Source organism: Barbus barbus (assembly GCF_936440315.1).
Source record: "Barbus barbus genome assembly, chromosome: 37".
NCBI classification, from domain to species: Eukaryota; Metazoa; Chordata; class Actinopteri; order Cypriniformes; family Cyprinidae; genus Barbus; species Barbus barbus.
The window spans coordinates 20389127-20409174 of record NC_136715.1 but is presented as its reverse complement, the minus strand read 5'-3'; the positions used below and the strand labels follow the sequence as shown (position 1 = coordinate 20409174).

Genomic DNA, 20048 nt, shown 5'->3' with positions numbered 1-20048 from the left:
ATTAAAAACATTCCACTGAAAATTAAAATATCATACGATTAGTACAGCATTACAATTAATACAGCAATTATATTAATTAATTTTGCATTAATAAATGACGTGTTTCTGCTATTAAACGATGTTTTATCCTTATTGGTGTTTTAATAACTCTGTAAACAATTGACTTCTGCATCACGTTGCGCCATTGTTCTTTGAAGCTCCGCCCACCGCATGGAGCGTGTGTTCTGATTGGCTAACGCTCGATTGCGTTTTTTTCATCAGTTTAAACTGAGGTCAGTCAGTCTGGAAAAAAGTCAGCGAGACGAATCTAATGGATCGAATTTACGGAGATAAACACGACGCTTGAACGTTATTCCTGAGAGTTTAAAGTCCATATGTCCGTTGAAGACGCGTTTTAATCGGGGCTCCAGCAAAATGAGACTTCGCTCGAGAAATATTTTAAATGAAAACCCGACGACACCGTGCCGCCGCCGGCGCCGAGCCGCTCCGGAGACCCCGCAGACCCCGTCCCAGGTCAGTCTTTCTGTCTTGGACACGACATAAGAAAAGCAAACAAAACTTCTGTGTGTGTTTGGTATGATTTAGCGTGTAAATCCGTAGAGTGAATGACCTGCACAGGCCTTGTTAGCATGATGCTAACCGATTTAAAGCAAGAGATCCGGTGAGCGGAATTAAACAGCGTTACTATATTATTTTTTATTTCGAATATCACAAACCCCAATTAAAAAACATGTTATTGTTCATATAAATAATAGTAATTTGTATTTTTCCGGTGAGTGTCGCAGTACTGCCTCAGCTGTTTATGGGCGGGGCGAATTCTCAGTGTAGCCAATAAGACTTTAGTATTTTTGAATGGCATTTGGGAAGTTGTATCTCGTCCAATCAGCGTCTCTGTCGCTGAAAGAGCACATGGATCTTGTAGTTACTGTTTATTAAAACGTAAAGTAAATTGATAAATGATATTCTTTGTAAGATATCCGAAGGTAGGCATTTTTTAATTCCACATTTTTATTTCAAAAATAAATTTCTTAATCACAGGTTTATTAACTTGCCCTTTAGGATGAAGTTAAAGTTCTTCAAGACTGCTTGAATCTGGACTCTGATGATGTCCCAACAGTAGCCAAACGTCCACGGAGGAGGAGAAAAGCTTTATCAACTGTTGACAATAAAGGTACATCATTGAATTTGACGTTATTTAAGAGTCTACAAATGATGATACGATATTTATATCATGCTCACCTTTCTATTTTTAGAGTCAGATTTCAAGACCCCAGTCCGTCACCTCCGGGAAAGGCATTCGTCATTGAATCCTGCTGCTCGAAGCCTCTACTCTCCTGCAGTGCACTTTCTCACACCCCCACGAGACAGTCAGTGTATTTAAACAATTCTGATCATTTATTCCACTTGAAATAGCTGATAGTTTTTGCCAACATATTAGCAATTATTAGCACGGAGCCCAGTGCTTGACATGCACCAGAAAAAAATGAAATAATTTTAAGTTAAATCATGGCCACTTTGTGCTAATTTGTTCCTCGTTGTAATTTTGTTAATTTGGGGATATGTACATTAGCTCATTTACATTTATAGCTAACTTGAGGCAGATACAGTTAAACTCACAATACAGACATTTTTATTAGTTTTTAGGTTAGGTTTAAAAAAAATATATATATTTCAAGTAACTTTTTTTTTTTATGGTTTCAGTTTGATAGCCATAATATCCCTGGCAGTTAATTAAAAAAAAAAAAAAAAGCTTTAAAATTGACATTTAAACCAGATTTACATAAACCTAAACTCAAAGAATCACATTTATATGGCTTAAATGTTACATTTGTCTCTGCTCTTCCCTACAGTACAAATCCATTTGAAGTGTCTGACCTTTATTATGAAACATTTTGTCTGTACTGGTTTTAAACTGAATTTGGCACAGACCTTTAGACTGTTTTGAATCTGTATGCTGTATTTTTTCTAGCTAATCTGATTTATATAATTCCTGGATCAGACTTCCAAACAGGCCCAAATTCCCATAGAGTTCCTTTGAGGGGGTGATAACTTTTATACCCCAACCCCTTGTCTTATTTGTTAGTGATATATTTGCAACATGCCCTGACTGATTTGGGATTTCATCTGGTTATGGGTTGTTGTAACAGCCGTTGTTTATTTTAATAGGAGAGCAGCCAAACACAAGTCCCATGTTCAGTCCTGAACAATGTGTGTTTGGCTACAGTGCTGCTAGCCCTCTTTCAGAGGATGAAGAGAATGAAGAAGTGTTCAGCCCGTGAGTCTCTTCTACAAAGGATTTCATTTTGTGCACTTCAGACTGATTGAAGTTTAATTTGAAATGTTTGTTTTTCCCCTCAGTTTTACGTTTATTAAGAACATTCCGAATCGTTCACAGCAGTCCAGGCCCGTCTCGGCAGTGCGGGACATTCCACCAAAGACGAGGAGCATGCCTGCTGCTACCCTGGTGCTCGACTTGGTAAGTTATCTTCCTAATAGCCTGCTCATTTCAACATTTTGGTCAGAATGTGACTGAACTGATTGAATTTGCATGCAGTTTGGTGACTGGAAACTAATGGCAGGGCCATTAAATCAGATGGGCCGTTAATGCTCTCCGAATAAGAGATGCTTTAACAATTAAATAAATGATGTTGGATCACTATTCTAATTGATTGGATGGAGGTTTAGAGGTGACTGGTTTGTGATTCTTTGTATTTTATTTTTGTATGGTTCTAGGATGAAACCCTCGTGTTCAGTTCACTCAATGTGATTCATGATGCAGAATACACCTTCAATACCCACTTTCAAGATCACAAGTACAAGGTTGGTAAAACTATTAGTTAATCAAAATTAAACATGCTGAAAAAAATGTGCTCACCTTCAGGCCATCTAAGATGTAGATGAGTTTGTTTCTTCATCAGATTTGGAGAAATGTATCATTCCATCACTTGCTCGGCAATGGATGCTCTGCAGTGAATGGGTGCCGTCAGAATGAGAGTCCAAACAGCTGATACAAACATCACAGTAATCCACACCACTCCAGTCCATCAGTTAATGTCTTGTGAAGTAAAAAACTGTGTGTTTGTAAGAAATAAATCCATCATTAAGGCGTTTTAACTTTAAACCATCACTTCTTGCCAAAATATGATTCCATTAGACCCTGTTGTCCTTCCACATCAAAATCCACTGTTTTGACTGTTAGGCTTGTATACGGTGCATATTTCTCAACTAATACAGACATTTTCACTGGAGGAAGCAGTGTTGTGGATAGAGGACTCCTATTTTATAGCCAGAAACAATGATTTGAAGTTAAAAATATCTTTATGATGGATTTGTTTCTTACAAACAAACAGCATTTGGCGTCACAAGATGTTAACTAATGGACTGGATTGGTGTGGATTAACGTGATGTTTTTATCAGCTGTTTGGACTCTCATTCTGACGGCACCCATTCACTGCAGGGATCCATTGCTGAGCGAGTGAACTTCTCCAAATCATTTCCTATAAAGAAACGAACTCATCTACATCTTGGATAGCCTGAGGGGGAGTAAACTTTAAGCAAATTTTCATTTTTGTATGAACCATACCTTTAAGCTTCTTATACATGCATTTGTTGGAATAGCAGTTATCATCCTGCAACTGTCATAGAAAAGTCTTTCAATCGTGTTGCTCCTGTGATTCATTAGACATCTTTTCACAGGTTTACGTGATCCTCAGACCATATGTCAAAGAGTTTCTACAAGCCATGACCAAACATTTCGAGGTAAACATTGTGAATATTACACTAAAACAAAGATGAATATTTGATGCACTACTCTTTATTTATTTTTTTATTGAACGTTTTGCATGCCATTAATGCAACCAATAAGATTTGTGCTTTTGGTTACATGCTTAGAGCTGCTTTTGTTATATAAAACATAGAATGTGGTGTTATTTAATAAATACTACATCAAATACAGAACTCTGAATGGCTGTTTGGAAGATGATGTAAATGTGACTTAATTTCTTCTCCATGACAAGCGGGTGTCCATAAGTGCCACCTATTGTTAGAAAGTGACTTTTGCATTTTCATTTGGCCTGTCTACTGTTCTTTTTTTTTTTACGTTGGTCTGAACGGACAAAATGGTATGCAAAAACATGATCAAATTTTTGTGCTGAACATTTGTGTTGGTGTGAACAAGCCTTAAATGTTGCCAGTGAATTAATGCATTAATATACCCATTCTGTTTCTTTCTGTTCCAGATGTTTGTTTACACCTCTGCCAAAAAGGAATACGCAGAGAAGATTGTAGATATACTGGACCCTAATAAAAAGTTCTTTAGGTGAGAGACATGTTGAATCCCATATACCCTAAATTGTGTGGAAAATGCTTCTCAGCTAGCATTAGCAAACCTGCCTCATACCGCTCACATTTTCATTGACCAGAGAGCCAAACGACGGTCTAACGGACTACAACATTAAATCATCTGATCGAAAGCGTCACACATCTTTCAGGGTCATTAGATTTAACCGTCTAAGACTGAAAATAAAATGAAAATCATAAAAAAAAAACTTTAATTTTACTTTACTTGAAATGTAATAAAATATTTTATTTAAGCTAGTTGCCAAGGCACCAGGGGGCTGCTTTGGGATTGGGATAAAAAATCAAAGGAAATATAAATACAATAGAATAAAAATTAAATTCAAATGAAACAAACTGTGCTTGAAGGGTTTTTAAGGCTATTGCAAACCTAAAGTATTCATATAGAAATGAAGAATCAAATGTAAAATGAAACAGCATAGTCTTCACAGTAAGAATGAAACTTTCTTTGTTTCTACAAAAGTCCCTCAGTCAAAAGCAGTGAGTGATTTTCCTTGTCTTTTGTTGTTTGATTAATATTAAGCACACAGTTTGCAGCAGGAATATTAGCCTGCTATCTCTTTAAGAGCCGCACGGATCCAATTTACTGTTACACACGTATTTTTATTCTCAACTCTTTACATTTATAGAAGACATAACGGATGAGGGATTACATAAATAATCACTAACTGACACATTTTTGCATGTATTTGACCGTTTAGGTGCGCACCTTGAGCTAAAACACTAGTGCGCTATTTATGAAGGCATTATCTTTAACGCCAAGCATTTCTGCAGACTCTGTTGATCTTCTCCTGGATTCCTTTAACTCAAAAGTTAAGAATGTTATTGATGATATTGCGCCGATAAAGGTCAGCAAGAAGACTGGCAGACAAAAATCACTTTGGCGAAAATCAACAGCAGTTCAGAGCATGAAAAGACAATGCAGAAAAGCTGAGTGGATGTAGCGGAAGACGAAACTCGAAATTCACTATAGCATCTATAAAGACAGCCTTCATGCTTTCAACGTGGAGCTAGCCACAGCTAGACAGACCTTCTTCTCAAACCTTATATATTTTTACGACTGTTGAGAGACTGACAACCCCCACATCCATCCATTGGCACATCCTCAAGTTATGGTTCCCAAGAAGACCATTAGACAACTGCAGCTCATCCAGAATGCTGCTGCCAGGATTCTGACTAGAACCAGAAAATCTGAGCATATCACACCAGTCCTCAGGTCCTTACACTGGCTTCCAGTTACATTTAGGATTGATTTTAAAGTACTTTTACTCGTTTATAAGTCACTCAATGGCCCAAGACCTAAATACATTGCTGATATGCTCACTGAATATAAACCGAACAGACCACTCAGATCATTAGGATCAAGTCAGTTAGAAATACCAAGGGTTCACACAAAACAAGGGGAGTCTGCTTTTAGCTATTATGCAGCCCGCAGTTGGAACCAGCTTCCAGAAGAGATCAGATGTGCTAAAACATTAACCACATTTAAATCCAGACACAAAACTCATCTGTTTAACTGTGCATTTGTTGAATGAGCACTGTGCTACGTCCGAACTGACTACACTGTATTTTCTATTCTAAACGGTCTTAAATTCATTTTAGATTCAAATCCATTTCTATCATTTTAAAATTTCTTGTTTTTATTATTATTTTTAATTCCTTGTTTTTACTGCTGTGATTATTTTTAATGACCATTTAATTTTCTTTTATGTAAAGCACTTTGAATTACCACTGTGTATGAAATGTGCTATATAAATAACTTTGCCTTGCCTAAAAGATGACTTTACGTGTCCATCTCTGAGCGCATACACGGATATCCTCCTGAGGAACAGCGCAAGTTCTCTTTCGCACTTTTAAAAACATGAATAAATCGAATCAACTTTAATAAATCAAGCACGTACTATTTTGCAAAAGTCACGTTACATGATTTCACTGATTGGCACATGAAATTTAGCTTTTTTGGGGGGGAATGAAAGTATACCGCTAGAAATGGGGTGGAATAATCATTTTATCTCGATTATTGTATTTTCTGCATGATTACTGCATGACAAATTTTCAGAATCATTGGAGGCCGAAATAGAAACTGTATTTCGATTACTTGCACAGCCCTAATGGAAAGCCTCTGCTCTCCTCCATACAGCCAGGGTTTCCAAGTCTGCATGACCAAACTAGCCCGTGCCAGTCAAAAACAGTCCAAAGTAGTGTAATATCAAATACCCAAATATCAAAACCCAATGTCATTTCCATACCTAAAACACATATTTTACGTATATACATTACTTTGTCATAGACACAGCTCAAAGGCCATGCTGGAAGATTTGCTGCTCAACAGATCCTGAGCTCATTGACAAATATCTGATCTTGTAAGATGTGCCCCCCTTACGATGAGTACGCGTGATTGCGAAGTCGAAAGTGGAGGTGAACAGCGTTTAATACCGCGCAAAATCATAGCGACTCCCTGATGCGTGATAATTATATACAATATTAGAATGTTTGAGGGTGCAGGTTAGATTGGAACACACACATTATGGCAATAGTGCGGGATTAAGAAAACCGTCCTGCGCAGAGCTGACAAGGCACCATTTCTCATTTGAATTTAGTGAAATGAGGCTGTTGATGCTCCCAATAATAAGGAATTATTAGGAGCTATTCATTTTTTTACAGGTCACAAGCTTTGCTTTGAAGAAAGTATGAATATGTAAAGATGTGGCTTTCTTTGTTTTAAAGGCATCGTTTGTATCAGGACGATTGCGCCTGTGTGCTTGGACACTACATTAAAGACTTGACCATTCTGGAGAGAGACCTGTCGAAGACGGTCATCCTGGACAACGCCCCACACACCTTCCCATATCACGTACACTTGTCTTTACCTTTTCTATGCAAATGGTTTCGTTAAACATCAGGTCCAACCAGTATTTCAGTGCAATGTTCTTACTGGATGTGTGTTTGTTCTTTCTAGCTGATGAATATGATTCCCATAAAAAGCTGGATTGGAGATCAAGAGGACCATGAGCTGCAAAAGCTCATTCCGTACATGGAGAAACTTGTGCATGCTGTGAGTGTTTTTAGTCATTAACATCTATGCAATTATTTTTAAAATTTAAATTGATTATATAACATAAAACATACTATTAGTAGTAGTATTTTAAATTAACTTTCTTACCCAGTTCAAAAAGGCCATTTATTGAAACTTATAATGTAAATAGTAAAGTAGAGAGTAGAGAAAACAGGCTAGATACTGTCGTTCCTAAACAATAAATAATGATTTAAGAGTTAAACATGGGAAAATTACCCATATATAGAGAGAGATAAAAGTTTTAAATTAAAACAAGTACTCTGTGTGTGAGCATTATTTATTAAATTATAAAACCATTTTTAATAATGGTTAACTTGTTTGTTTTTTGTGTGTGTGTGTGTGTGTGTGTGTGTTTCTAGGATGACATCAGAAATGTTTTGAAGAAGAGAACCGATCACTTCCACAGGCTGCTTTCTGAAGACTAAACCCTGTATTAAATGTAAATAAATGTAAAGCGATGCTTGTAAATGCCAGTGAAATTCCCATGCTCCATACTGCATTCAAGGCCAAATGTGTATGGTTTTATGCTCTGGTATAATAATAGTGCTTATATGATAGAGCATAGTCTTAACAGTTCACCTGTAATCATCCTGGTCAGCTGGTGTTCTGACCCTTTTTGAAGAATAGGACTAGATTCTTACCTTTAATTTATTGATAAGCCTTGAGAGATTTGTACAGGTTTGTGCCATTGGAACAATGCTTTCACACTTAAATCTGTTAAGATTCATTTCAATATGTATTGTGTTTAGAATTCTATTTTTAATGGATGCTTAGGCCAGTTTTCAGTAACCAATAAAGTAAGAAAAAAACCATTTGTGTTTCTGAAAGACTTGGGTCTGTAACTTGGTCTGTTTGTTCGACAGACATGGATAACACTTTAGTTGCTTGGTTTTCTAAGAAATGGTGTGCTATCACTTTTAAGAAAGTCTTATAGTCATGCCATTAAATGTTGCATGCACTACACAATTTAACTTTTTCTTTACTAATACAAATATCTAAACATCTCCAAATGAAGATACATTTACTTGAGATGCAAATGGAAAATTCTAGCTTCTATTACGCTCCGATCAATGAGGCCTACAGCCAATTAGTTCACAAATGTAATGCAAAGCCTGTGTCACGTTAATATAAAGTTGACAGAAAGATTTAATCCAAGAGCATAATGAGAGATTTAAAATCATTGTTTTGTAGGCTGGTTGGAAACACTAAATTTAGGTAAAGGGTTTTCAGCACAGCACAAAGGTTAAATCTGTTAAAACTTCGTTAAATTGGTGTACTGATTCACTTTAGTTAAATCACATCCCAGATTAAATTAAAATGGGGTAGGGCTGTCGCCATTCGTCGATTTTAGTCGACTTTTAAAAATCGTGGACTAACCGGCAAAATACCGGAAGTGCCGCCTTTCAATCCATAAAACACATTTTTAGACCATTTTCCAAGGCTGCGTGATATATTAAACCCATTTAAAAATTAAGCATAATTGTGAATTCACAAACGCAATGATTTAATTAATTATATGCGATGCAGTTCACACAGTATATGCACATATAATACATTCAAAAAGCCTGTCTAATTGAGTTTTACAGTTTTATCTTTACCAAATTCTGTTTTCCTTTATTTCTGGATTCCATTTGAATTGTTCCATTAAATTTGAATAATATATAGCATCTCCAATTAATTGATTTTATATTTAAAAAAAAGGATTTTTCAGAAATACTGCACATTTTCATTTTTCACCTAAACATTCTGGTAAATACTCCTTTTATAAAGTGTTTTTTGATTATTATTAGACTAGAGCACGTGGATGTGATTTGGACTAACAGATGGACACTTGCTTCTTGCACTCTGTTGCACTTCACTTTTGCTTTTAAAAAGGATTTCATAGAAATGTGGATTTCATTTGGTTTAATAAAATATTCTTAAGTAAAACTGTATAATTTTGTTTTGCAGGAAATTAATCGTTTAGATTAATCGATTAATCGACACATTTGTTGATAGATTAATCGAAATAAAAATAGTCGTTAGTGGCAGCCCTAAAATGGGGAACAAATGGCCACGATTTAACAAAAATGAAGGAAAGAATTCAATAGGTTGTGGGAATTATTTTTTTATCTAGTTATTTAGCTTTAGTATTTTTAAATGGTTCTGCCCTAATTGTTTTGTGAGTGTATGTCAACATATATCTGTTCTCAAGCCCACAGTCTCAGCGATGATTACGGTACAGCAGTCATAATTACTTTCAAGCCGATGAATTTACTGAATACAACCTGATGTTAAAATTGTTCTCTTTAATATGGACCAGCTTTCAGCTCTTCAAAATAAATGCAATAAAAATGACACATAAGCCTATTCTAGAAACTTTGTCAATGAATAGATATTTCTGTTGCAATTTTAGTGTAGTAATTTATATATAAATAGGAAAATTAAAGTAGAGAAGTCCATTTTTGTGGACTATAACAAACCATTCATCACTAATTATATTGATCATAGGGACCTTGCATGATATAAATTTATTTTATTTAGTAAAATGTCCTCTGTAAAGTAAATAAGTTAAATGAAAGCGCTCTTTTTTGTATTGGATTTTGTTTAAAATATTTTTGAGTATTGTCAGAGGACTTTTATACACAGTGAGGAGTCGCTGCGCCACCGGAAGTAGATGGTAGACAAACATGGCGGCGCTGATGGGTGAGTAAACAAGCTTGATCCTAAGCGATTAAAAATCTCTGCATGGCGCAGCATTGCTCTTTCTGCATTATATATATGAGTGGAATGCATTAGATGTTACTAAACTACATCGCCTCTTCAGTTGTTGAAGGAATTACTTCGTGCTTTGAAGGACTTCACTCGCTGACCTTGTTACTCAACATGACATCTGAGATCCAGATGCAAACTACTCGCATTATTTACTGAATAAAGCTGCAGAGAAAGGTTTTATCAGTCATGCCTTTCAAAGTCAAAAAGACACTCAGACAGGCGATATGCACAAAGATGATGCCTTCCCTAATACCTTATTAAAGAATAGTTTCAAGAATTAATTCAGCGGATTATTTATTGATTATTGATTTGAGCACAGTGATTATTGTAATGTTTTTAAGTATTATGTTCGCTCATGCGCAAATTAGTTTTAATATTTTGAGATTGAAACACTACTACACAGATATTTATGGTCATATATATATATATATATATATATATATAGACACACACACTTAATTAACTTTAAATAATGTGTTATTTCAGTTCCCCGCCTTCCTGCCCTTGGCTCCTTTAATCTAAGGTAAATTTTGAATTAGCTTTAAGGATTTTATTTATTTATTTAAATATTAGTTTATCTGTTTTCTTATATTTTAAACATTTTGTAAAATGTTATAATTTTTTAACTTGATATTGTGTTTGTAACATAGGGCCATTTCATCGTTTTCTGCTCATAAGAGGGTTCCTTTGACGGACAAAAAGGATGAAAACACCTCAAGGTGCGAAATGGATGTTTTTTTAATGGTTGTATGTTGTCAGTCCTGGGCAGTTATAAAGTAACTATTATACTGAGTAGTAATTATTATCTGAGCATACCCTTCTTTCCAGTCTGGTCCCGTTCAGAGAGAAAAGTACAGCTTTGGCCCCGAAACCAGCTTCAGCGGTCAGCAGCAAGGGTGAATACGTCATCACCAAGCTGGACGATCTGGTCAACTGGGCACGCAGAGTATGTGACTCTTTACATGTTTACAAAAAAATGTGATTTAAACACACCAAATACAAACACTGTCATTCAAAAGTTTGGTGTCAGTAGATTTTTCCCAATGTTTTTAAAAAAGAAGTCTCTTCTGCTCACCAAGGTTGCATTTGTGTGATCAAAAATAGTCTAAAAATTGCTAAATATTATTGTAATGTAAAATAACTCTTTTGTATTTGATTGTATTTGAAAGAGTAATTTAGTCTTATGATAAAATGCAGAATTTTCAGCAGTCTTCAGTGTCACATGATCCTTCAGAAATCATTCTAAGAAGTTGATTTGCTGCACATTTCTGATTATTATTCATGTTAAAAAAAGTTGTGCTGCTCCATCTTTTAGTCGAAAAAAAAACATTTATTTAAAATATTAATCTATTGTTGTCTTTACTGTCACTTTTGATCAATGTAATGCATCCTTGCTGAATAAAATTAATTTCTTAAAAAACAAAAAACAAATTGTACTGTATAATTGTTTTCCTGTAAAAAATGGGGGGAAAGTTAAAAAGTAAAATGTTTGCATTTCAGAGCTCCCTATGGCCCATGACCTTTGGCCTGGCGTGTTGTGCTGTGGAGATGATGCACATGGCGGCTCCTCGTTACGACATGGATCGCTTCGGTGTCGTGTTCAGAGCCAGCCCCAGACAGGCTGATGTCATGATAGTCGCAGGGACATTAACCAACAAGATGGCTCCTGCACTGCGTAAGGTAATTGCACCATATCAGTAATAATAAACTCCCCTTTAATATAAGTGTTTAGTACTAGGTTTAAAAGAGCAGTTCACCCCAAAATGAAAATTGTTATCACTTACTTATCCCCAAGTTGTTCCAAACCTGTATGATTTTCTTTCTTCTGCTGAACACACAGGAAGATATCTTGAAGAATGACGGTAGCCAATTATTTTACATTCTTTAAAATATCATCTTTTGTGTTCACAAGAAGAAAAAAACTCATACATGTTTGAAACGACATCAGTGTGAGTCAATGACAGTTTTTTTTTGGTGAACTATACCTTTAAAAAATGTTTTATTGTAATAATGTTCTGTTAATGGCAGGTGTATGACCAAATGCCAGAGCCCAGATACGTCATCTCAATGGGAAGGTGAGAAGCACAAATAAGCTGATCAGGACAAACTAGTTTATTTGTATCATACTTCATTATGTTTTGTTTCTTTGTTCCTGGTAGCTGTGCTAACGGCGGTGGCTACTATCACTACTCTTATTCGGTGGTCCGGGGTTGTGATCGCATCGTTCCAGTGGACATCTACGTCCCAGGTGTGTTTCATTTAAACAACCTATAACGTGTGTCTCTGTGTGAATGAGTGGTGCGGTTTCATCTGCTACTCAAACTCAAGGCCACGTGACACGTGCTAGCAGTGTTTTCAGTGTCTTTATCTCAATGTGAGACATGAGAACTTCATCTCCAGAGTCACTTCACCAGCTTTACACGGTTTCATTTGAGAAAAACTACTGTCAAACACAGAAACTCAAACATCTTCACGACAGACCGCCAAAATAAAAGTTCAGTTCAACTTGAAACAAATCTGACACACATGTATTACTACTGTATACTTCTGAAAGAATTATTGTTTTTAAAGAATATCATACAACCAAGACTGTTTATGATTAATAATTGTAAATTAATTAGGAATTTGATTTGAGTTTAAGTTTATTTAAATAGTTGAAGGCTTAGTAATTCATTTCAATAGACACCATTTTTGATGATAGATTTGTATTAAATAGTAAAAGAGAATCCAGAATTTTTTTTACGGAAAATAAAAATGATTTCTTGGTCCCTAAATTAAAAACTCTGTGGAGTTTACGTTCATTCTCAAACAAACATGTAGTTCCCATCCCCATTATAAAGCAATATTGTGGTCAATAATATGGAAGCCTGTTTCCGCCCCTGAATAAAAAAATAAAGGTAATAGCAACTTTCATCTCACAATTCGGACCTTTTTTCTCGCAATTGCAAGTTTACATCTTGCAATTCTGACTTCTTGCTTGTGAGTTATAAAGTCAGGGTTGTGAGATATAAACTCGCAATTCTGACGACTTTTCTCGGAATTGAGAGAGAAATTTGTAAAATTGCAAGTTATAAAGTCCAGTTGTGATTCTTACAATTGCGAGTTTATATCTCACAATTCTCACTGTATAACTCACAGTTGCACATTATAAAGTCAGAATTGTGAGTTTATATATTGCAATTATGAGAAAAAATTCAGAATTGCGAGATGTAAACATGCAATGCGAGAAAAAAAAAAGTCTGAATTGTTAGATTAAAATTTCCAATTACCTTTATTTTTTTATTCGGTGGTGGAAATGGTCTTTCATAAAATATCGATATTGTATATGGAAAAGAAAGGTGTAAATATTATTGTCCATATTGGCTATTTATATATATATATATAGCCTACTATAGACAGAATTGTCTCTAATACGTGTGTAATAAGTGTCTGTCTGTCCAGGTTGTCCTCCAACAGCAGAGGCTCTGCTTTATGGAACACTGCAGTTACAGAAGAAGATTAAGCGAGAAAAGAAAATGAGAATTTGGTATCGCAAGTGAGGTGTGATTTTGTTTGTGTGTCTGCTCTGAGATGTTTATTTAATACTGGTCATTTGTTGTGCTCAGAAGGCTGATTTCTCAGGAGCTGCTCTGGTTTGAGCTCAAGCTCCTCTTTGTAGCTACAATAAAGACTTTCTGCTTCACCGCTGAGTGCATTGACTTCTGTTTGATGCAGGTATTTGTGTTTTGTCATGGTGGTCCATTAATTATCATTAGTTATCATTTCTGCATTCGGGTAAATGAAGCCCATTTTTATGTAATATGTATATACAAGTAATTTTAATTGACTATACTGTTTTTTTTTTTTTTACTGTGTTAGCGTCATAAATTCTAATATGAATGCAAAAAAAAAAAAAAAAACTTTTTTGGTTTTATTATAAAACTTAATATAAACACGTATTTTGTTTTAGCTGTTTAAGGCAACACTTAACTTTTAAAATAAACCCTATACACTGTAAAAAAAAAAAAAAATTGAGCCAACTGAAAAGTTTAAGGCAACCAGATTTTTGAGTTTTCTCAACTTATTTTTTAGGAAATTTCTCAACTTTTTGTTGTATAAACTTAAAACAAGAAGTTGAGAACTCAAAAATCTGCTGAAGCTGGTTGCCTTAAAACTTTTAAGGTTGCCCAACTTTTTTTTTTTTTTTTGTTACAGTGTATAGACACTTAAAAACAACTAATAAGAATTTCAAAATCTAACTAAAATTAACATGAATGCAGAAAGTATAAAAATATCTCATTTAAAAACTATAATAGTACCTCAGTGATAGTCAACAACACAGCGCTCTTTGTCTGTGAATGCATTCACAATACCGATATATAAAACTATTAGCAATATGTAAATTATGTAGTGTTTATTTGATGTAGTATAATCAAAAATAAAAGTCTTTGAATGGCACAACTAGTCATTTATAAAAGCTTTTTCTTGTTATTTTGGGGGAATTAAATTAAATTCACCCTTATAAATGAATTAAATAATTTCAGAGACACTTGACAGTATATATACAGTTTGTTTCTTATTCTTTAACAATAGTTGGTGTGATCATCTTATTAAAGGAATAGTATTTGCATTCACTGGGAGGACTGATGTCCATCAATGTGGTGCTGATCTTCTCCTTTTTGAATCCCGCTTCCACCAGGTGGGGAACTTGTGTCTCCTGGGCAAAAAAAAAAAAGTAGATTTCTCACCGTAAAACAGCACAATATGGATTTAGTTGGAATGAGAGCGTCAAGAACTGAGCTACTCACTTGGAACATTTTGTTGATGTCATTATATTTGCTTTTCAGCAGCTCACCCCAGGAAGTGAGATTACAGTATGTGAGCACACCGTCGGGCTTCAGCAGTCTGGTAGCGTGACCCTGACAACACAGTTCACTGTGATTAGGAAACCCTTCGACAAAATGGAGTGTGATCACTCAGCAAACATCAGCCCAAACGGTTTCAATGTAACTGTCTGCCAACCTTGATAAAGTTGAACTGATGTGTGTGCCAGGTCTCCTCTGACAAAGGATATGTATCATAAAGAATACCTGTGATTGGATGACAAATATATGCAGAGTACTTCACACAACTGTCACAAATTTCCTTATATGTGACCCTGGAGCACAAAACCAGTCTTAAGTCGCTGGGGTATATTTGTAGCAATAGCCAAAAATACATTGTATGGGTCAAAATTATCGATTTTTCTTTTATGCCAAAAATCATTAGGATATTAAGTAAAGATCATGTCAACATAAATATATCAAAACTTAATTTTTATTAGTACTATGCATTGCTAAGAACTTCATTAGGACAAGTTTCAAGGTGATTTTCGTAATATTTAGAATTTTTTTGCACTCCAGATTGTATCTCAGTCAAATATTGTCCTATACTAACAAACCATACATCATTGGAAAGCTTATTTATTCAGTGATATATAAATATCAATTTGACCCTTACGACTGGTTTTATGGTCCAGGGTCACATATAATAATAATTTTCTGTCCAGTGCAATTTAATACATTACATATATTATTAGACAAAATTTACACTACCGTTTAAAAGTTTTTTTTAAAGTCATTGCAGTAAATATGCAATTTAAAATAAGTATTTTCTATTTTAAAATGTAATATATTCCTTTGTTCAAAGCTGAATTTTCAGCATCATTACTGCAGTCTTCAGAGTCACATGATCCTTCAGAAATCATTCTAATATGCGGAGAAACATTTCTTAACCTCGCAAATGTTGAAAACAGTTGTGCTGCTTTATTTCTTTGTGAGAATGACAAAAAAATTATTTCAGCACATCTTTTGTACTATCACTTTTGATTAATTTAATGCATCCTTGTTGAATAAAAGTATTAATTTCAAGACTTTTTTTAATGTAGTCATCAGCAAGTAAACAGCACATTTCAACTGTTTTGTACTGAAGGTTACCATTATGCATGTGTATTTAAAACAATACATTTTGCTTGCATTGTAGTAAATATTCAAATGATTTTACCATCAAAGTGATTGGCGGGTAGGGTTGGCACCACATCTTCCCACAGGCCTTTAAGCGGAACAACCTATGCAGGTATAACCAAATTAATGAACAGTTTAAGAAGTCATAAGCTGCTTTGTGATAACTCAACACAATTTGCAAATACAGCTATATTTTGTTTACTTTATGTGGTTGACTTTTGGCCCATTCCTGTAGCCTCTGGAACACACCATCATTGCACTCAATGATCCAATGCTCCTCAATGGGGAAGGACTCCACTTTAGTGGCTGCTATGGCCATTCCAAAGCCGATCTCGAGCACCCTTCCACCTTCATTTCCAAACAAGAGGAGACAAGTTGTTTATGCTTTTTACTTGTTTTCGTATTCATAATTCAGTGCTTCTCACAACAGCTGCATTCTGTCCATTAAGTGTATATTTACTATGCCAGATATCATTGAGAGAGTGGTGGTCATGGGAAAGGTCCCGGAGCTGCAAGAGGTAATATTTCAGAAAGAAGTAAAAATAGGCATGTGAGGAGAAAAGCAGAGGTCACTAGTGTCCTGACCTTCTCAAATGAATGGCATTTCTAAAAAACATGCTCTGTGCGACTATGAAACCATGCGTTGAAATAACTGAATCTAGTGTTTGCGTGTGAAAGTTTTGCACCTGCACGTGTTTGTGTCACATCCATAGATAACGAAACCTTATCTGACCTGAACGTTCACGAAGGTGTAGGTACTTAATATTAATTAGCTAACGCCATTGGTCGCTCCAGGAAGGTTACGAAGCAACGTCAGCACTGCCACATTAATATTCATTAGCTTCGCCATAGTCTCTGAGAAGACTCGTTACAGGAATCGGTTCTTTCGAACAGATCACGTGGTCATCTTGGCGTGATGTACATGTTGTAAAAAACGACATTATTTATCAATTTATTAAGTTGCTTTTTGGTCAAATTATTGGTATGTGAAAGGTAAAGCGAGCAAGGCTTACCCCAATTATTAACCAATTATTAAAAGACGTCTTTTGTTCTAGTTTTACATAAATGCTGCATGTTCGGACATCCATTTTTTTAAATAGTTATTTTTGCATAGAGTAGGTTAATAAACGCTTTATTCGGACAGTGCTCGGTTCAAGGAGTCAGTGAGTTGATATGCATCGTTTATACAGGTTTGTTCAAAAGATTCGATTCAACTGAATGATTCACCGAATCCCTTCGCCATAGTAGAATGCTTCATTTTATAGTGTTATTGAGAACTTTAAAGGTTTTGACGGATATTATTCACTTTTAAATATATTGGACTGTAATAAAGAAAACGTGACGCTACGAATCGACTTCTCTGACTCACTGTTACAACTGATCAAGAATTAAAACAGCTCAATTTACCTTTAGATGCAGCAACTGTTGCAAGAGAGTGCATGTATGGAGTCTCCCAGCGCTCCATTACAGGCTTTCCCATGATCTCCAAGTGTGTGTCTGCCTCATTGTAGGCAGCATTCGCGTCGTGCCACACTTGTTTGCAGTTTTCGCCCTTTGAGAAGATCGGCTGAGCGCTGGTCATGGTGGATTGTTGAATGTTGGCAGATGTGGGGTGGTGTTGTATCAACGCGCAGTGACTTGAGTGTTATATATTTAAAGAACTGCTGATTGTGCAAGTATCAGTGTAGTCAAAGAGTGAGCGTTGATAAGGAGTCCACTGAAAAGGGGGTGGTTTCTCACATGCATTGCTCTCTAGACATGCATTCTGATTCATGATGGTTAACCCAACAGCTGTAACCCTATACTATTTAAAAAGTCTGGGTTATGCAGAACCACAGTACTGTGATTGTACATTAAAGTACAGTGATGGCACTTCCAACAGCTGCAGTTCTTTTGTGCATGTCCTTATTTGTATAGTTGTATTTTATATTCTAATTAGTGTTTATCTGCATGCACCAAGGGCTTGAGAGTAACGCAGTTTCAATTCTCTGTATGCATGTCAGAATTGACAATAAAGCAGACTTTGACTAACATGGATCATCAAGGTCTGCAGGAGTTCATATCAGCACAAGTGATATCATAAATGCAAAATAGGGACAGATCAAATGTTATTGTCAAATTAATTTTCAATTTAACTTTTCACACAAATATATATATCTATTGATCTCAGGCTTGGACTCCATCTTATACCACGGTATGGAATGATTATATACATATATATCATGCATGATACATGTCCAAAAACATTGTGATCCTTGTCCCACCAAAAAATAAAAAACTAGTACTATGTGGTGCGTTTGTATGTGCATTTAAGTAGGCATGCAGTCTGACTATCACGTAAGCCTGATAAGGTTATGCAATCGTACAGAACAAGTGGACTTTCTGAACTATTTACATGCAGAACGGCCACTTTTTTTGGCCACTTTCATCAATATTTCAGTTAATAATTCGTAGGCTACTTGCATACCCAATATTCCTGTGTGACAAAATAGTTTAAAAATAATATTGTGTCAGAACTGCTGCAACATCTTAATGAATTTCTTTGCATTTTTTCACATTCACACAATGGTATATTGGAATTAATTCATTGAAACTATTAAAAAGAAATTAATTGGTCCTGCTTAGGTTTTGTGGTTGTATGTTATTCAGTCAAATCAAAAATACATTGGATTTAATCACTAATTAATAGATGTGTCTGCGACAATCTTCTTAGCTTTTTATATTCTATACAGTAGTAATTAATTCTCCTGTCCTGTAAACACTGATAGCCTAACTTCACCCCAACAGTGTATTCATGAACCTGTTAAACCAGGTTTGCTGATAGTACGTTCCAAACAACTTATTAAACACACTCAGAACTAAAATTTCTTAAAGAGAGAGTTCACAAAAAAGGGATTCTCTCCTCGTTCACTCACCCAAGTCATTACAAACCTGTACAATTTTCTTGATTTTTTGTTTGATTTTTAAATTTTTAATAATGCACAGGCCCTTTTTTCCATGCAGTTACATTAAATGGGAACTGAATTTCTGTGAAAGTACCATAAAATATTAGAAATGTTGTAAAAGCAGTTCATGCACTCTATTTCAAGCCTTTTGAAGTCATATGATGGCTTAGTGTGAGAAACAAACTGAAATATGGAGTAAATCTTTTCCTCTAGTGAACTGTTAACCACTTCAACCGGGTTAGTGAGTCTAGCAGTGAATCAGTTGGACTTGCAAACAAATCATTCAGACCTGTTTTGTGACCTGGAACAGCCCAAAAGTCCTCACAAAAATAATGACTCATTCCTGAATTGGTTTTTGCTTTCTTTCTCCTGAACTTTCATGAGAAGAGAGCTGGATCATCGGTGAATGGCAAAGCTGGGACAGCCTCAGTCATCATTAATTCTCACTATATTAAAAGCCAGAACATTCAAGTACTCATGCTAATATCTATCAAAGGTGCTATTATTTACTAATGCTAATGTTAACTTAAGGGGAGACACTGCAGGCAAAAAACACTGTTTTTTTCAAGCATCTGTCAAGTTTGAGATTTTGGGCTTTTTGGTTTTTCATAAAGGGTTTTTTTCAGACTAGTGGAAAGAAAACATCCAAAAGACACTGTTAAGTGTTTCTTTTATAGCATTTAATCTATTTGTGTCAATAGATTTCAATTACAATACATATTTTTAAAGTCCATTTTTCAAAATGAGTTTTTTTTTTATCCTACACTGAGCCATACATCTCCACTTCAGTAGGACTTAATACACACATCAAACTTTACATTTTTATCCCTGTCTATATCCTGAAGGATTTTACAGTGGGATTTGTTCATATTTACAACAAAAATTGTGAAAATATATTGTTTTCTGTCTGTTATAAGTATTTTGACAAAACTGAGA

General features: G+C 35.3%; 3 protein-coding genes across 3 annotated transcripts; 2 read left to right on the top strand and 1 right to left on the bottom strand.

The window, feature by feature from the left end:
- Window positions 1-217: 217 nt before the first annotated feature.
- Window positions 218-8391, top strand: LOC306856747 (CTD small phosphatase-like protein 2). Its single transcript, XM_079396181.1, has 11 exons — window positions 218-513; window positions 1060-1171; window positions 1254-1367; window positions 2167-2275; window positions 2359-2476; window positions 2734-2820; window positions 3697-3759; window positions 4239-4318; window positions 7084-7210; window positions 7316-7411; window positions 7792-8391. The coding sequence occupies exons 1-11, from the start codon at window positions 415-417 to the stop codon at window positions 7855-7857; spliced, it is 1071 nt and encodes a 356-aa protein (XP_079252307.1). The 5' UTR covers window positions 218-414; the 3' UTR covers window positions 7858-8391.
- Window positions 8392-10035: 1644 nt separating this feature from the next.
- On the top strand, window positions 10036-13898 carry LOC306857154 (NADH-quinone oxidoreductase subunit B-like). The gene is made up of 8 exons (XM_079396895.1): window positions 10036-10117; window positions 10673-10709; window positions 10837-10905; window positions 11015-11132; window positions 11687-11866; window positions 12215-12261; window positions 12346-12434; window positions 13628-13898. The coding sequence occupies exons 1-8, from the start codon at window positions 10102-10104 to the stop codon at window positions 13723-13725; spliced, it is 654 nt and encodes a 217-aa protein (XP_079253021.1). The 5' UTR covers window positions 10036-10101; the 3' UTR covers window positions 13726-13898.
- Window positions 13899-14561: 663 nt separating this feature from the next.
- LOC306856740 (guanidinoacetate N-methyltransferase-like) lies at window positions 14562-17993 on the bottom strand. Its single transcript, XM_079396173.1, has 6 exons — window positions 17575-17993; window positions 16370-16515; window positions 16208-16271; window positions 15188-15255; window positions 14974-15084; window positions 14562-14882 (listed from the first exon to the last, which is right to left on the bottom strand). The coding sequence occupies exons 1-6, from the start codon at window positions 17747-17749 to the stop codon at window positions 14742-14744; spliced, it is 705 nt and encodes a 234-aa protein (XP_079252299.1). The 5' UTR covers window positions 17750-17993; the 3' UTR covers window positions 14562-14741.
- Window positions 17994-20048: the final 2055 nt, after the last annotated feature.

Bases quoted from the DNA above. Each gene is read 5' to 3' on its own strand.
- LOC306857154 (XM_079396895.1), top strand. The intron at 11,133-11,686 runs GTATGTGACTCT...TTTGCATTTCAG, and splicing joins TGGTCAACTGGGCACGCAGA to AGCTCCCTATGGCCCATGAC. The intron at 12,262-12,345 runs GTGAGAAGCACA...TGTTCCTGGTAG, and splicing joins TACGTCATCTCAATGGGAAG to CTGTGCTAACGGCGGTGGCT.
- LOC306856747 (XM_079396181.1), top strand. From the start codon at position 415: ATGAGACTTCGCTCGAGAAATATTTTAAATGAAAACCCGACGACACCG. The intron at 514-1,059 runs GTCAGTCTTTCT...CTTGCCCTTTAG, and splicing joins CCCCGCAGACCCCGTCCCAG to GATGAAGTTAAAGTTCTTCA. The intron at 1,368-2,166 runs GTCAGTGTATTT...TTATTTTAATAG, and splicing joins TCTCACACCCCCACGAGACA to GAGAGCAGCCAAACACAAGT.
- LOC306856740 (XM_079396173.1), bottom strand. From the start codon at position 17,749: ATGACCAGCGCTCAGCCGATCTTCTCAAAGGGCGAAAACTGCAAACAA. The intron at 16,516-17,574 runs GTAAATTGAGCT...TTGGAAATGAAG, and splicing joins AACAGTTGCTGCATCTAAAG to GTGGAAGGGTGCTCGAGATC. The intron at 15,085-15,187 runs GTTGGCAGACAG...CTGTGTTGTCAG, and splicing joins ATCAGTTCAACTTTATCAAG to GGTCACGCTACCAGACTGCT.